This window comes from Camelus bactrianus, chromosome 5, assembly GCF_048773025.1.
Source record: "Camelus bactrianus isolate YW-2024 breed Bactrian camel chromosome 5, ASM4877302v1, whole genome shotgun sequence".
Classification (NCBI taxonomy): domain Eukaryota; kingdom Metazoa; phylum Chordata; class Mammalia; order Artiodactyla; family Camelidae; genus Camelus; species Camelus bactrianus.
Window position 1 is genome coordinate 73,458,613 of NC_133543.1, and position 17,967 is coordinate 73,476,579.

The 17,967-nt window shown below is 42.2% G+C and overlaps 1 protein-coding gene across 6 annotated transcripts in view; it reads left to right on the plus strand.

The window, feature by feature from the left end:
• The window catches only part of KLF7 (KLF transcription factor 7), a 386,441-nt gene that overhangs the window by 49,789 nt on the left and 318,685 nt on the right, over positions 1-17,967 (plus strand). The window contains exon 1 of one of the 6 annotated variants that reach the window (XM_074364096.1): positions 10,746-10,783. The exons of the other annotated variants lie outside the window; for them this stretch is intronic. Within the exon in view, the coding sequence (XP_074220197.1) occupies positions 10,750-10,783 (34 nt within the window). The 5' untranslated portion in view covers positions 10,746-10,749. Of the gene's footprint in view, positions 1-10,745; positions 10,784-17,967 lie in introns of those variants that run through there. 6 annotated transcript variants of the gene reach the window in all.

The window sequence follows — 17,967 nt, forward strand, 5'->3', positions numbered from 1 at the left end:
CCTGACAAACTCTTCCTGGCCTGCAGTATCTCTAATTATAGATGATCTGTCCCTGCAGGAAACCAGAAGGTGATTGTCTATTCACAAACACAAACAGTTGCTTTTACCTAAAAATATATTTATGAACTGGTCTGTTGTTTCCTTCAAATATAATAATCCCTTTTCCTTACAATGGAAGGGGATAGTTGTTTCTGTCAGATGGTGTTTAGATTAGAGACACTCAAATGTTTTCTGCTCTGGAAATCTTCTAAGATTCCTGTCATGAGGAAAACATTTCTTCTCCGAGGAACTGAATTCTGCAAGACCAGGAGCCCAGTAACACCATGATTTATTTTTCATTTATTTCCTCCAGAGCCCTGTAAAACACATGTAAAAATGATACAAACTGAATTCCAGATTAGATATAAAAATTTGAGAGGGTATTGTGCTGTGTAAATAATATATTATATACACATACGTGATGCTAAATGGATGCAAAATTCTTCTAAGTACTTTGGGAAAATAGGAACATAAGAATGTTCCAATTTAAACACAGAATCATGTCATTAGAACATTGGCCATGAGAGGGCAGCATTGCCTACATAAATCCAAGAATGAAGACAAAATTTGAACCTGGCAGTCTTCCACCATTCGGTTTCAAACACAAGGACTAATAATAGAAGCAGCATTATTTACATTTGAAAATTCGCAATTTTTTAAATAAAACATCTTTATCTCTTGGTCTCAGCAGCCATTAGGATGAGGATGTTATAATCCAGCGATGGCATGTGTCTTTTTTCTTGTGTCTTTCTCTTTTCCGCATGTCTGCTTCACATTTTACTCTCTGTAGTTCTGTAGTTTGATGATTTATTTTGAAAAAAATCACCTGGCTCTTTTACGATCCTGGTCACATTAGTTAACCCCAGGGAGCCTCTGTTTCTCTAGCTATAAAACTCCCAGGCAGTTTAGTGGATAAAATGTGGCCACAGCTAAGGGCAGGTGTTGGTTCTGCCACTTGGAGACTTGCTTTTCCCCATCGGTGAACAGAAGGTAGTAACAGCATGGATGTATAAAACAGAAAGTGCTCAATAAACGTTGAAGGAACCACGCTGGATTTTTGCTTTCAATCGAATGGATTGCTAACGTTTACAAATCTGGAGAGATCACGTGAAATTTCTCAGTGATCCAGTTTCCTTCACTCATGTTACTGACCTGGCTTTGGTGGACACCTGGGCTCATGTCCCTTCCCGAGTTCTTCCATCTCCCACTGTCTATTCGTTATCTTTGGATAATAAAAGTGCACCATGGCCAGCAAGAACACTGAAGGAAGGGAAACTTTGTATTTCTCCCCCAGGTTGCACAGGATGATTGCGCTTAGTCCCAATAGCTCCGCAGAGTCTTTTATCTGAGCAATCTGAAGCCCTTAGCGCTGCAATTTAATCTAATTTGTTTCTTTTGTTAGATTTCATTTTGAGGTTGAAGCCTTTGAGAGACTAGGAAAGGGCATTTCCTATGGGAAATTTGGCTTCATTCATTCCTAGGTGACAGGTTGTGGGGTCAGGATTGTTAAACAGAGAAGGACATCTGGGGCCTGATGGTAGAACAAAAAGTCCCCAGGGACAGACTGAGGACAGTCACACTGTGACATCCTTTCTCCTTTTCCCCTGCACCCGTGTGTTGGCTTTATGTTTTCGTTTGTTTTAATCTTGGGGAAAAAAAGAATTTGTGATTTATAAAATAAGGTTAAAAAGGTTATTTCCTTGCACACGAGGCTAGGTAGGAAGCTTTACCCTCCCCAGGAGCCCGTGGGGGAATTTAGCCATCCTCTTGCCCCACTTCTAGAACTGTGCTAAGTTACCAAAGAAAACCACCGCTCATTTACACGAACACTTCGGAGCTAAACATTCAGAGACGAGTGCGCTTGTTAGAACTGCTCTCGGGGTGGCAGCAGACACTCAGAATGGTGTTTCGACTTAACTTATTGCATTTCAGCTCATTGAAAAACATAGCACATAGATGGGCTGCTGCGAGAACACTTTTCAGACTATAAATCGGGGCTGGAGGAGATGCTTAATTAAATCAGTCTTGAGGTTACAGGAAGGAAAAGCAAACCTCTCCCTCCCAGAGTAGACCCCGTTCAAGTAACGTGGCAGCTAGAGAATTGGAAATGTGTTAGTGGGACTAACGTGAACATCCCAGAGTAAGGCATTCTCCTGCCTGCCTAACAAGCAAGAACCCGGATGTAGAGACAGCCAACAGCGCTGACTTTCCACCTTAATTGTGTGTGCGAGAAACACACGTGAAGATGGCTGGGGAGGCTGCATCACTGTGTTTCAGATTATAATGCAAAGGGCAGATTTCTTTTTTCTTTTTTTAAGAACTGATTTCTACAGAATCCTGTTATTCACTAGCAGACACTCGGGAAGCCTCAAGTCAATCCTGTATCAGGACTCAGTGCTTCAAAGGCTAGATTAGCAACTAAAAGCTACCATTTCTTGAATGAGGAAGCCTGGTTAGAATCCTAGACCGTGGAGTATGCCACAGAAGGAAGCCTGTCCACACAGAAGGGACCATGAGCAGATTGTTAGTAGGGCTGGGGTACCAAGGATGTCACCAGCCCAGCAGGGCACATGCAGGAAGGCCACCTTGTTGGTCCCTCCTTTCTCACTGAGCTCTCTCTGAGGTTCATGGGCTATGTGATCGCTGTTACGCAGCATTTCTCCATGGCCTTCACTCTCCATGCTTCCTGAAATTTAAAGACAGGATCACGTGACTGAAAAAGAGCAGGACCTAAATGTGGAATCACAGCATTTGGTTTTAGCCAGAAGACAAGAAGGCTGAAGAGGCAACTAACTCAGTCAAGCCAATCAGTGTAAGTACTAGAACCCTGTCACAGAGGTCCGTCCCAGTCTACGGCCGCTGGCTCTGGTGATGAATGTGACATAGATGAGGGAGAAAGTATTCCTTGACCCTAGTAGGGTCCCTGACTGGGTCTGAAAATTAAATCCATGCAAAGAGAGATGAATAGGAGGAAAGCATATACATTCATATAAGTTTTATGTGACACAGGAGCTTCCATAAAGAAATAACGACCTGAAAGAATGGTTAAAACTGAGTGTATTTATGCCAGTTGGATGAAGAGTGGAGACTCGTGGAGAGATATGATGGAGTGAAGAGTATGAGCTCAAGGTAGTAATGGGGGATCTTAGCAGGGCATGCTGGTTGGGGTTCTTTTCTGTGTCCCTCCATCTCGGGAGATAAAGATGTACCTTTCCTCTGGGTACAGGGAGGGTACCTCTCACATGAGGCTCTGTGACCTGCTTTGAGGGAGAGGGGCAACGGATCAGGGCCAGAGAGTCCTTCCTGCACCTACTGTTTCCTCAAACTCTGTCTGCTTAAAATGCTCAGTATACCAAGGTGCCAGATTTGGGGGTACTGTGTCCCAAACTCCGTCAGTCACGATGTGAAACAAAGGAGTTGGTGCCTTGGAATCATTACCAAACCCCCCCATCTATTGTCATATATTGATCACACTTGTTTTTCATTCATAATTTTCCATGACTCATTATTTCCCATGATACATCTACATCCACCCTGTTAGCCCCTTTGGATCTATTTGTTAGCTGATCAATTCTTGTTAGGACTTTAGGTTAAGTTAATAGTCAGAGGAGGAGAGAAGGAGAGCTTTGTGGGAAGGCATTTATTCACATCTCCTGGGTCTGAGCAGATAGACACAAACCACTCCCTTCCCCCATTTTTACTTAATCTGATCCCTTTTTCTCTGGCACCTGTTTGTCTTCCTCTTCTCTCCTCCTGTTTTCCTCTCCCTTACAAATGAAAAAGAGGCTCTGAGTGACCCTCAGGGTTTGTGACAGAGGTCAAATGTTGCCTCACTCTAAGCAGCTCCTCTTCATCCCCGTGCCTTCTGCAATGAAAGGCAAAGAAATGAACAGCTGAGGGATCAGACGTGGAGAAATCAGGACAGCCAAGTCGAACGGTGTGTGGGAGGCCCGGGAGCTGGGGAGCTGAAGGCAGGAAGTTGAGATCTAGGGCTGAGATGACGAAATGTTTGCTGTGGGCCGTCACTCAGCTGTAAAACCCAGGGGTCAGACTGGACATGCTGTAAGGCTGGCTCTGGGGTTCCATGAGTTCATCAACTAGGATGCAGCACTTTGACATTTGAAAATCCTGTAGCACAGATTCAAAATTAATTTATTAAAAGGGAAACCTCTCTGTGATCTATCTATTTATACCCTAGTACTGATGCAGTTATATGTGAATAACTTATTATAACCAACCAAAAAAAAAAAAAAAAAAGCAAAAAAAAGCACCCAGAGGCTGAATGATGAAGTGGGCAATGAATACTACCAGGCTTATTCTGATAAGTGAGTAATTTGTTTATTACCTCCATACTTGGGGTTGCCACTAAGTCTGGACTGGAGAAACCAGTAAATATTTTTAATGTGACAGGAAAATCAAAGCATTCTGTGCATTGCACACTGTTGTTACTACAAGTTTTATTTCTTTTTTTTTTTACTATCAGTCATAATAACCTTTTGGGCCTGATCTCACGTGAGAGCCCTGTGCAGTCCTGAGGGTGAGGGGCCAGCTGGAGCCATCTCTACATGCTGGGCCATCTGCTAGTCATTCTCACAACACAATGGCCAGGGCCTTTCTAATATGGTGCACAGAGCTGATGTGTGACACGTTACAAGAATATTTTAATTCTACTTATTTTATTCATCTTATGGTGTTACCATACCTATCTTAAGCTAATCCTTAGAGGGGTTCAAAACCTCTTTAGGCCCATACCCGTTTTCCACCCAGCTAATACCATTTGCATTGCACATCTGATCCACACACTAGCAAGCTGATTTTCTTCTCTCAGTGCGTTAAGTAAAGGAAACACACACACAACCATCTGCCCATCCTCGTGAAAACCTAATAAAAATAATAGCAAAGAAAGGCAGGGCTTATTCAATTTGGTTTAGACCTGGGCAACATTATTTTCCTAGTCTCAAAACAGCCCACGTCTTGGAGGGGTTCAGTGAAACTCAGCAAAGGCAGAGGTCGAGCTGGCGAAGTCCACTTCGTGACTCCAAGCTGGTGCAGAGAGAGTTAAACTTGGGGAAAAAAAAAATGGAAATGCAATCCAGTCTCATGTTACCCATTAGCTGGGTATATTGACCAAACTTATAGTCAGATAATGCAAACAATAACAAAGTTATTGATTGAGGAGATGTCAGGCAAATAGGTACTTATCATGATGCTGCTGATAAGCTCGGGGTCTCCCTCACGTGGCAGTGACAGAGGCCTATTGATTCTGCAGTTGGTCATCTGCGGCTTCCAGCCGACGCGGGATCTGCAGGCTGACTGTATAAGCAGGAGCTCGACTTCCCTAGCGTGGCGGGGGACACTGCAGTCACCTAAGAGTGCCACCAAACTCTGGCTCTAGGGAAGCGGGGGTTGACCCCACATCAAAGAGAGGAGACTGTGAACCTGGCAGAGCCAACTGGCAGTGCCACCAGGGCACAGAGCACTTGGGGTCTGTCTCCTCCTTGCCATACGCTTCTTTCTTCCTGACTGGAGGGTACACACGAGACAGAGCAGGGCCGTAAGCAGCTGGCGTTAGTGCTGAGCTCGGAGCTGACCAGTGGGGGTGCGGAAGACAGATGAGACCCACGGACCCTCCCCACTGAAAACCAAATGTATCACCTCCACAGCACATCTGCTCCCCAACCTGGGCCTTCCAGTTGGCAGGCAAATCTGGCCAGACGTATTATTATTGCTTCTCCCAGCATGTAATCAGCCTGAGGCATTCATGGTTGATTGTCTAAATTTTAGATGTGAACTAGCAAAATGCCATCTCTCTTAGCACTTTTAGTATTAGCCGATGACATGGCCGTGGAGGGGATGGGGTAGTACTCATTATTTTTTGGATGGCCTTGCAAGGGAAGGATGCTTGGTGTCTGCCAGACAGAACTGGTGATTGTTTTGACACTTGAGTGTGTGAGGAAGAGAGGGGAGCTGGTGTGGGGGTGTGGTGTGGAGAATGAGAGGAGTAGGGGGTTATTTATTTTCCTGCTTTCCCATAGGTAATTCTGGCCTCATAAGTGAGGGAACAAAACACTGTGGATTCATCATTCTTATCAGTGCTTCATGCGGAATGACACCAAAGGGCATGGGATATTTACACGAAGGTTATGCTTTAGGAGAGAAGAGGAATTCCCTTCCTTCCTTCCTTCCTCCCTCCCTTTCTTCCTTTCTTCCTTCTTCCTTCCTTCCCCTTCCTTCCCTCCTTCCATCATTCATTCCACAGACATCTGAGGATCCTCCACGTGCCAGGCTCAGTGCACAGAGCTGGTGAGCAAGGCAGCCAGTTCCTGCCCCCATGATGGTTTCCACCTGACAAAGGGTGGAATGGGGTGGAGGCAGGTTGTACACAAACACGTTTGTTTCCAGTGCTCCAGCTCCCATAAGCAAGCAGTGGTCCTCTTTAGGAGGCCTGGGATCATCCTGTGGGAAACCCGCCGTCGGCTTTAAAGGCACCACGTTCTCAGTTGAGATGTCCGGCATTGCAGATGTTGTTTTTGAGATTTCTCTTGTGGAGTTACCTTTCAGAGCTTATTTTTTAATATCTCCAGTCCTCTGAGGGGGAATCTAATTTGACTTTTAGAAATAGTCAAGCGTCATCTGGCCTTACATCTGGTGAACACGGTGAGGATGAATCATCACCATCTTCTTCTGCTGTTGTTGAAAATGTATGACTATAAAGTAGTGGGACTGGCTTGGGGAAGTGCGGGAGGCCCCTTAAAGCACTTTAAAAGCAGTGCGGAGGAGGGCTTGCAGAGTGTTCTGAACAATGGCAGCATCTTTGTCACAGCGGAGCGGGATGGAGGAGAGCCCCTGGGCCACGACCTCAGAGCGTTCTTGGGTCTCGTCTCCGCTCCTTCCCTTCCTTGCTGTGTAATGTGAAGCCAGCTCCTTAGTCCCTCTAAGCTGCAAGTTGACCATTTATGAAACAAAGCCAATTTTACCCACCACACAGGGTTATTATGAGGATTAAATAACATAAATAACCTACAATGAAGCATCTAGTACAATGCCTGACATACAGCAGTTGTTATTACCAGTGATACATGAAGCGCTTCCCGCCAGGAATAAAGTAAAGGAACTCCTTTTTTTTTTTTTTTTTAACTATGACTTCTAACCCATATATAAAAGATATCCACTGCATGCTTAGGATAGTGGGATACTGTGCTGGGTATTATCTGTTTGCTGCCCCCAGTGCACTCTCCGTCCTTCTCCAACCTGCTCTGTCCCCTGTGTGGGCTGCACCTAGCAGACTCTGGTTCCCTGGCTTCTGGCCGGGTTCAAAGGTCGCACTGACAGGTGATTAAAGGTGGGAGAAGAGGGTAATTGGGATATTTCCCAGGGGGTGCAGTCCTCACCTGGAGGCCACAGCTCAGAGGTCCCAGCCCCTCTCTGCCGCCCTGCTGCCCCCTTCCCCCTCCTCACCTTGAGCTGGTGACAGCTCGGCTGTTGTTAGCCCCAGGGTGCCTGCCTCACCATCATAGCTGGTTTCTTTTAACCCTACCCACATCCACAGATAGACTTTTTATGAAAGTCTCCTCAATTGCTCCATCTGGATTCCTGACTCATCCAGTTACCATATAGTTTTCTGGTGACCTATTGCCCTAAGGTTTGGATAAAAAAAGGTTTGACTGTGTTGATTGTATCTGGAGAGAAAATAGGATTTTATAAATTTTGCGCTATGCAAAAAGCAGAATTTGACAGAGACACTGAGAGCACGCTTCAGAAATGCTTGACGCTCAGATTTTGCTTTCTAGGCAACCGGTCGGATCTTGCTTTTCCTCTCTCTTCCTGTAACGTTACACATGTCTTCATGTTAAGTGCTTACATTGTCAGAGGAGCACTCAGAATAAGTAATGCTACTCAGTGAGTCACAAATGGAATCCATGTCAGCCAGTGTCGTGAAATGGATCTATAACTGGCTTTTTGTCCCTCAATTTGAGATGATCTAATTCAATTTCTATGACTTATGGCTTGAGAAAAGACACTTTCTATCCCCCTCCCGAATTTTATTCTGTTTCTCTCTTACTCCCAAATTTCCTGGGACCTGAAGGAAATTCTTTTCAGAAGGCAAATTTGAGCCTATTGCTACGGCCCAGCACTAATTATGATCACTTTGTTTTACTATTGCTGCTAGCACAAGAGGTCTGAAGGTTCATCGAAACCAATTTGCATCTTTGGTGTTGAAATGCGATTTCTTTTGTAGGAAAACCTGATGATTTTTTAGACATCAGTTGGGCAAATCACAAGGATGTTGTGAAAGTAATGGGCTGATCGGATTGCCAACATGAAGTGCTGATTTAAAGATGATGGATGTAGTGCTCTAGTAGCTACTGTCGTGGCCAGTGGCCAGCGGCCAGCCTAGATGCCTCTACCAGGCTAGCATACGGTCCTTTTCTCCAAAGAATTGTCCTTGGCCAACAGGAGCCTCTTTCTGGACAGTTACTGTCTTCTCCACCCAGCCTGTGGTACATGATTGACAGGGTGAGTACAAAAGGCAAAACGCCTTGCCTAAAGGGGTCCACCTCTGCAAGGGTCTCCCTCCTCCACTGTTCTTCCCTTCTCTTCCCCCACCTGCTTCCTTCACCTCCTGACAGCTTTTTATTTTTTCTCTTTCAAGTACATCCTTAGTAAGTTGTATATCCCTGAATTGCCATCTCTGGCTCTGCTTCAGGGAGCCCAGCCCTTCTTCCAGTCTTACTGCTGAAGACATAGTAAGTGGGAGAGGTGGGGAGAGAAAGGTGCTCTTCCTCGTGAGTGTGGCTGATTTGCCCGTGGCTGCCTCCCAGAATGCTCTTGGGTCAACAGGCACCGTTTTGATGACTGCATCTGACACGTCTGTAGACAGCAGCAGTTGTTCACGTTCCAGCTTTCCCCAGCTCTAGGAAGACTTTACGGATTCTGACCCTAAATCTTGGATTTACTGTCTTGGGATAGTGTATGTCACCCAAACTGAGTCATAGAACTGTTCGCTTTTTGTTGGGTTGAGAGGGTTTGGCCAGACCTTTCCTCCTTGAGCCAGCCTTCCATTGCAGTCACTGGCCCATGGTATTTGTGATGACTTGGGAGCGTAGCCTTGGACGCACTGGGAACCTCTTGCTATTCCTTTGTGGGAAATGCTCTCTCCCTTCCTCTTTGCCAAATCAAGTCTCTCATCACACAGAAACCACACTCTTGAAAGATTGTCTGAGGGGCCCTGCCCTTCTCCACTGCTCCAGCCAACTCCTGCTTCCCCTGACATTCATCATAATTCCCCAGAACCCTGCTCAGTCAAACTTTTGGCACCAATAGCTTTTCTTTATTTACAAATGAAAAAAAATGCAGTATAACATACATAAAGGGCACAGATCTTAAGTGCGTAGGTTGATGAATGTTTACGTATGTGCTTTCTCAGGAAACCACCCCTGGATCAAGACCTAGAAATTTCCAGCGTCCTGTGTGCCTTCTCAGTCTGTTGCCATCCACCACCAATAAGAGGCAAGCACTATTTGACTTCTAATAATAGATTAGTTGTGCACATTCTTGAACTTTATATAAATGAAATCATACAGTATTTATCTGGCCTCTTCTGGTTGTTAAAGATGAGTGAGATTCAAATACATTGTTTGTTCTTTCTTATAACATTTCTTGTTATTTGTTTTTATGTCTTATTATTCTTTATGGTTTGCCCTATATTCCCTTTTACCTTGCACACCTCTTAAAGTGCAGGCTGTGTCTTTTATGCATTAGACATATTAGCATATTATGGACCTTTAAAAATACTACATGAGTGAATTCCAATTCATATGGCTACTTAGTGAAAGCAAGCTTTTGTCTTCTTTCTCTGGTTGCATGGCATGTGTAGTTGAAATAGTTGTGTCTGGGGCTGAGGCATGTTTTACAGTAATAATAGCAGCAGTAATAGATATTTATAGGACCTTTATCTGAGGAATTCAGAGTGACTTGCAGTTTCTAGTTCATCTTTTCATTTTCCTTTAGAGCTTGGCAGGCAAGCCATCAAGGTCCTTTTGCCGATGGAGAAGCTGAGATGCTCTGAGGTTAAGCCACTGACCCCAAGCCCTAGAGAACGTTAGTAGCAAAACTGAAGGAATAATCTAGTTTTAGCTCAACCTCTCCCTTGGATTCAATCCCAGGCTGCTCTCATCCTTGGCAAGTGCTTTAGGATTATTCCCATGGAAGGAGATGTATTAGTACAACCACAAATATTTAGGAGACGTTTAAAGTTTTGGAATATTATTATTATTATATGAGTTCTTCTGCTGTTGTCTCATTCTATGTATATAAGGGTTGACGGCCTACCTTTAAATTTATTTTGTTCTCTATCTTTTGTGATACTTTTTTAGGGGTTGCTTCTACATAAATCAGATATGGGGCATGATAAATTTACATTCACAAATACATGCATTTGCATTTGGAAATTTTACATGTAAATAACATACAATAGTCACTTTTTACATGAAGCGTCTGAAGACATAGGGGCTAGAGAAGCGTATGCACAAGTTGTGAGAAAATTTGTAAAACAATTTAAAGTCAAATCCATCTCTTCCTTTCCTCCCCTATTGTTGGATTTTGTTTTTATTCTTGTTGTTTGATCTGTGGTTTGTTGTGCAGAGGAGGAAAATATCTTTTCTTTCTACCTTTCTAGGTTTTTGGCTGGGTCCCCTTTAACAAAGACAGATGAGCAAGAGAAAAGCATACAAACTTATTTCATGTAAGTTTTATGTGACATGGATGCCTTCCTAGGGGAATGCAGACATGAAGAAAACACTAATCATGAGTCTTTTTATACTAGGTTTGATGAAGAGTGGAGAGTGGTGGTAAAATGTGATAAAACAAAGGGGCATGACCTACGGATGGTAAACTGCAGGACACTTAGTGAGGTTCACATTCTTCTCAGCATCCCTCCCTCTTTGCAGATAAGGATGCTCCTTTCCTCAGGGTATTGGGAGGGCACCTCTCACATGAAGGTCTTATGACCTGCTTCCAGGAAAGTCGGAAAGTCCTTCCTGCACCTGCTGTTTCTCAGACTCCTTCAGCTTAAACTATTCCACATACCAAGGTGCTATATTTGGGGGTAGCTTGTTCTGAACCCCATCATGTGGTGTATTGAAAGCTCTTGATATCATCAGCATTTCATTGCTTCTTTATAATATAGACTGAAATGAGAATGTCTCCCAATTTCTAGCTTCTTTCCTTTTTTTTTTTTTAATCAACCCAAATTCATGACTGGGATAACTGTAATTCTTAACTTCTAGGGGGATTTAACAAGAAGCTTTAAGAACAACAATATATATTAATGGCAATTGATTCCCTGACTTTGAGATTTGTTTAAGTGTTTCTGATTCCTTAAGCTCAAATCGTAAAAGTACTGAACTAATGAATAAGTAACTATTCTTGAAAACACACACACGATAGTAAATATTAACAAAGGATCTGGTGATGGCACATATTAAAATTCAGGTAACTATACTCTTTCTCTGTTTTGAAAAGAACGGAAAATGCCACGTAGGCACTCAGTCCAGGAAGGAAAAGGCTTTACAATCTACTTTGTTCATGAGATGCTGTAACAATAAACAGAACTGCTGTTCTGGAAGCATCTGTTAAACCAATTACATGGCAAATTTTCAAGTTCTAGAATGAGTGGATTTGTAATTGATGAAAAATTTGGTAACCAAGAGAAGAGAGGATCTAAAGAGAGCAGGAAATGAACAGAGAACGTGTGAACATGATCTTGATGGTGTCTACGTTTTATTGAAACCTGGAAATTAGACAATTTTACATGCAATATTTTTTTTTCTTCACATAACAGTTCCCAAATAAACAGTTAAAGTAGTTTTAGGTGGTTAAAGCAATATAGAAGATTAGTTTTGTTATGTATAATCACCTTTGCTTCTCCTTTATTGATGAAAAGAGCTTTTCTCAGCGGGTTGTGTTATCTATTTTAGATGTTGCCTGATCTTGTTTTTTAAATGGAAATCAGCTTTTTAATCTTTTTTTATGTAAATTTGATAGCCTGTACCAGCAATTATTCTGCTTTGTTGCAGCTCCCTCTTTAGAACTGTCTCTGTTTTATGTTTAATTGTCCTAATTGTCCAAATTTGAATAAACCTGGAGAACAGCAATGGAGATCATTACTTGTTTTTAAATTTACAAAAAGGTTTAAGCACTCCTTCCTGAACTTCTCTTTAATTCTTTACACTGTTAATTATGATCTGGGAGATTGGAAACCTTGTTATTGTCCCCAGAGCTGCTGCTCCAAATTATAGGTTTGTTTATTCTTGTTTTACTACTTTATATCAGACTTCTTCTTATGAACATGATAAAAAGCTCATCAGAGAAAATTTGCATTGACTTTCAATCAGTGCAGGATTTTAGCAAGGGGTTATCTACGTGAAGAGGTACGTTCTGTACTCTCAGAGGCTGGAATCAGTAACTGTAGTCCAGGAAAGGGAGTTAATCCATTTCATCTATCCACCTATTATCCACCCATCATCCATCCATCTATTCATCCATCCTCCCACCTTCCAATCTATCCATCCATCCATCCATCCATCCATCCATCTAGCCATCTAGCCATCAATTTTTGGAGAGCTTGAGCTGGATGACACATCAATTCAATGAGATTATGTTCTGATTTAATAATTTTTAGAAAATGAGTAGATTAGACTCTAGGTCAAAACTGACTGATTAGATTCCAGGTCAAATCTGACTGAATACTAAAGTTGATTTACTGCATAATTTAACTGGAGAAAACAAAAACAAAAGAAGATAACCAAGGAGAATCTTATCTCTGTTCACTGAGGTTCTTACAGCTTGTGGTTTTGTGCTTTGGTTCAGATCAAGGCCTTAGTCAGGAGACAGGGCCCTTGAGTGAGCAGTTGAGCATGAGGCTCATCTATGTCTGGTACATCCATGTCCAGTATATCTGTGTTGCACACAATATCTTTGGCCAAGACACTTCTTTTCTATAACCATGCTAAAGAGAAGCCACCTTCACAGGTTCTCTCAGCACCTAGAGACACCTGAAATGAACAAGGAGGTAGGTTAATTTCTGGTCCTGCTGGTTGAGTGAGATCAGATATCAGTAAGAAAAATCCTTCACATAATATAGCAGTCACATATAGATATGTAGATAACTAACCTGACTGATTTTTGTGGCCAGATCTGTTCAGGATTGCCTAAAGAGACAGAGCCTTGGAATGACCTTGGACAAGACCCTGAAACACTCTGATGTGAATTTTCCCCACTATGAGGCCAGGGGGTAGGAATAATTCCCAGGGGTGCAATAATAGGGAGAACAGACAAATGTCACAGTATTTTAAAGAAGCTCCATTATCATACACAAGGTCAGCTCAAACAAAAATGAAATGTTCTCTCTTAGCATCTCCAAGTTTCAGCAAGTGAATTCTAGTCATGCTTTGTATTCACAGACAGGAAATGTCTATTCAGAAGGAATGAATAATAGATAACTACTTTCTTTGCTTTACACCTAGTTATAATTCTACAACTAACATAATTTTAAATGAGTTCCCTTCCTCCCAGCAATGTTTCATATTCGAGTTACATACTATAACCTCAAAACTCAACAGCGCGAAAAATCAAACAGCTGGGGAAAATGTATCTTTAATTTTCCCACCAATTTACCACCCCCTGCCCTCTTGCTCCAGATTATCTGCCCGGTTCTTAGGCAAATGGTATATTCTAAGTCTCTACTCTCATAAAGATGATGGACCCTGGCCAATTGTAGCCCCAGTTTTTCAGATCCAGTTTTTATTTGCTAGGATTTAAAACCAAGGTTTACTCTCACAGTAGTATGTTAAATACCTCATTTGCTGAATCATACCTGAAATAAATTTAACAAAATTGTTTTTGAAAGAGCATGTAGTGTTCATTTTTAGTGTTATACAGCTCATGAGTAGTAATTTTTGTTTAGTAGGAAGTAGTAATAAAACTTAGCCTGGTTTATAAGAATTGTAGATTATGTTGTTATATATAGTATATCAATTGTAAGAAGAAAGGGAGTCAGGGTCAAAGAATAACATAACGTTGACTGGGAAGTTATGATAGGTGTAATTTTATTAACCGTTCATTAAAGAAGTGAGGGAAGAACAGTTCTGAGAGATGAAGTGACTTTTTCAAGGTCACACAGCTGGTTAGCTCCAGAATTGGCCCTAAACCTCACAGTTTTTGGCGTCTGGTCCAACACACTTTCCATCACAACATGCAGCCTCTTAGTTTGTTGGTTTTGGGTCAGAAATATAATTAACACAGGGCAGGAAGCCTAGATTATGAAAAAGTTGGAGGGGAAATCTAATGAAAATCAAGCTTTTATGAAAGTCCTAGGCAGTCAACCTGTTCTATGATATATTCCTGGTGTCCAGCTGCAATTGGAGTCTGGCAAGTGGCTCTTCTTTCCTCTTTGACCTCCTGGTTCTCTTCCTAAACTGGTGATTTAAGAGTCTACAGTTAGTACATAAATTCTAGCAGAGTGAAAAAAGTAATACAGCAATAAATAACTGTAAACAAAAAGTATAAAAGCTTCAAAAAAAAAAAAAAAACACAGAAGAAAGTAATACAGTAAAAAAAGTAGTACAATTCCAAGAATTCTGATGTGAGGTGATGAAGCAGTGGATGGGGAGCTTCCATTCCAGAAGGTTAGCCATAACAAATAAAGAAAAGTAGTGTTTGGTGTCAATTGACAACATAAACGTATGGCAGCTTGAAAACCAAGATGGCACGACTACAAAAGGGGCAAGAATTAGGATTTGGATGCAGACCCATTGGCCGCAGAGATGGCATGAGATATGGGATGCAGCAGAGCCCCGAGGGAATGTAAATTTGCATCCAGCCCACACAGAATCCGATTTAAGTATATACACACAAGTATAATATGTGTATGCATGTATATGGCATACAGATGTGTATGTAGGTTTGGTTCTCATTCCACAGTGTGGGATTCATTAGTTATATTTATAATATGCATCGATAAATAACATCCCCAGGGATTGTTCAAGATGCCAAGTGGGTTTCATTAACAATTACAGTCAAGATGCTAAGAGGCAGGCTAAGTAGCGCCTTTTACAGAACAGCTCATTCCTCCTTGGTTGGGGTATCTATACCCCTTTCTTCATCCCTGCCCACTAATAACGTGTGTCTTCCCTAAAGATCCTGGTCTACTGACTCTTCTGTCTTGACAGACACTATTGGAGAAGGTCCTATGCTTATGTTATATCTGTTAGTATCTGTATAAAAATTCTTTCCAATATCTCTCTTCAATGGTGATTTTATGGGGAGGGGGACTATTATGAGACTGCTGTATGGCTCTAGTGACACAGTCTCTCAGGGGATCAACTCATCTGAGCTGCCATATTAGAGTGAGGACACTGGGTGTTTAAGTACTCCCTAGACATGATCATTTTTTGATTATTGACTCATATGATCAATTTCAGTTGACATCAGAATGTCATCATTTTATTTTATATTTAATTTATCCAAACATATTTATACTTTGACATTTATGCATTAGTTTACCGTTACACTTTAATTTCTATTGACTTAATTATTTGCATTCTCTACCCTGAGATGTCCCTTCCTGATAACAAGTTACCTGGGAGGTGAATTTAATTAGAGTGCTGATTGGTGAGCATAAAGTGAAAATTGCTTTGGGAGGAAGTTTTATGTAAACGCTAGAAAAACCCGATGAAATATCTGTACTCCACAGCTGAATACAGTGATTTGATGACTAGATCACAGAATCCCCAAATTCAGTATGAGTATGGGTTCCTTTGGAGTAGAGAAAGTGGTGAGGAACAAAATTGACAAGCTATATGTAGTAGGTAGAATGGCTCCTCAAAGATGTCCAAGCTCTGATCCCTGGAACCTGTGAATACGTTTTCTTGCATGACAAAAATGACTTTGCATCTGCAACCAAGATTATGGATGTGGATTATCCCAGTGGGCCCACTGTAATCACACAAGCCCTTCAAAGTGGAGAATTTTCCCTGGTTGGAGTCAGAGACAGGCAGTGGGATTGGAGGCAGGAGAGGGAATCAGAGAGATTCCAAGTATAAGAAGGGTTTGAAGTGCTGTTGCTTGTTCTGAGTATAGGGAGCCACCTTCGAGGATTGAAGAGAGGTCTTAAGGAACTAAGGACAGCCCTTGGTTGACAGTCATTAAGCAGGGCCTCAATCCTGCAACCCCAAAGAACGAGATTCTGACAACTTGAATAAGCTTGGAAGCAGATTCTTTCCTAAAGCCTCTAGAAAGGGGAAAGCAACGCTGCCCACACCTTGAACCATGCTCTGCCGAGACGTCTGATCCATGGAAGTTGTGAAATAATAAATGTCTTGTTTTGGATGTTGTTTTAAACCTTTAAATTTGTGATAATTTGTTGCTGTAGTGGTAGAAAAGCAGAACATTGTGTTAGTACGTTCAAGTTCAATCTAGGAAAATCATCTCAGAAAAATAATACAGTTGTGCAGGTGAACACACCCCCCAAAAACAGAATTCAAAGGACAAGGACAGTGAAACACCAAGTAGGTCATTCAAATGCCAACCGTTATCTGTAAGATAAAGGAAAGTAAACATCTGGATCTTTGCATAATTTTGATCAAAGGAGCATAATATGTTTTGCATACATTTGGAGGAAAACCCACTGCATAAGGAAATTCATCAGGGAAGAAATATACAGGTGTCAAACCAGGGTCCAGGACACTGAACCACTCCCTAGGTTATAGTGACGAGGAGGTGAATGTACAAATCTAATTTGAGTGAGTGAGTGTGTGAGCAGTCACAGAGTGCCCAGGAGAAGATTCAGAACACCTCAGGTGACATCCTGGATGGGGACCATGGTGAAGTGAAAGGAAAGAGGGGAGAGAGAAAGACTTTTCTCTGGGCCCACGTTTTCTGCTTGTAACTCATCTTCAGTTGACACACTTTTGCTGGCCCTTCCTCCTGAGGCCAGGCTGGCCTATTCATGTTTTTTTTTCTTCTTCTCTCTTTCCATAGGGATTGGTTCAAGATGTGACCAAAAAAGCAGTCAAAGAGCACTCGGGCTTTTCTGGGAATAGTTGCAGAGGTGGTGCTCTCTTCCCGCTGGTGTCACTAAGCTGGTAGGATGAATGCAGAGATTGTTGGGGGTCCTCCCACCATCTCATGGGAAGAGCACACATGGGAAAGAAGTCAGCACAGACATAGCAGAACCGAGAAGATGGGGCAAGACAGACATCTGATGCCATTTTTTGAGCATCTAGATCCAGCTGTGCCTCTGGATTTTATCCTGGATTTTTTTCAGTTGCTTCATTTAAAGTAATTTGAGGTGGACTTTTGTCCCTTGACATAGAAGGAGTCCTAATAAAACTGTTTCAGTTACCATGTCACTGCAGATGACTTGCAAATCCCGTTACCTCTCTATTAGCCCATTTTGAGTTGCCTTTAGAGTGTCTACACTGGAGGCAAGTTTTGACACCAAGAGTTGAATGTGTTTAAAACTGAGCTCATCACGATCTTTACTCCTCTCTGACCATTCTTTACGTCCCCTCAGCCATGCCTCTTTTTCTAGTAGGGTTAGAGACATGGGAAGGGAGCCTCTTTCGACTAGTAAGCATTTCTTTACTCCTTCTGTTAGCTGCCTCTCCCCTTCTTTGGGTATCTGCCTCACCCACACTCTACCTAGATTTAGTGGCTCTTCCACCCAGAGTTGGTGTGCCCTTCTGGAAACTATAGTTGACCCAGGGATGGGTACATGCCCGAAGTTAGTTTCTGTCACTTGCACCTAAATAGTCTTGACAAATAAAATGTCTGCCGTCTCCTCTGCCTACCTCCAGCCAGCCTGCTCCATTCTCAGATCCTATAGTTTTGGGAGTTATTTTCTATTTTCCTTTTTTTATTTCCATC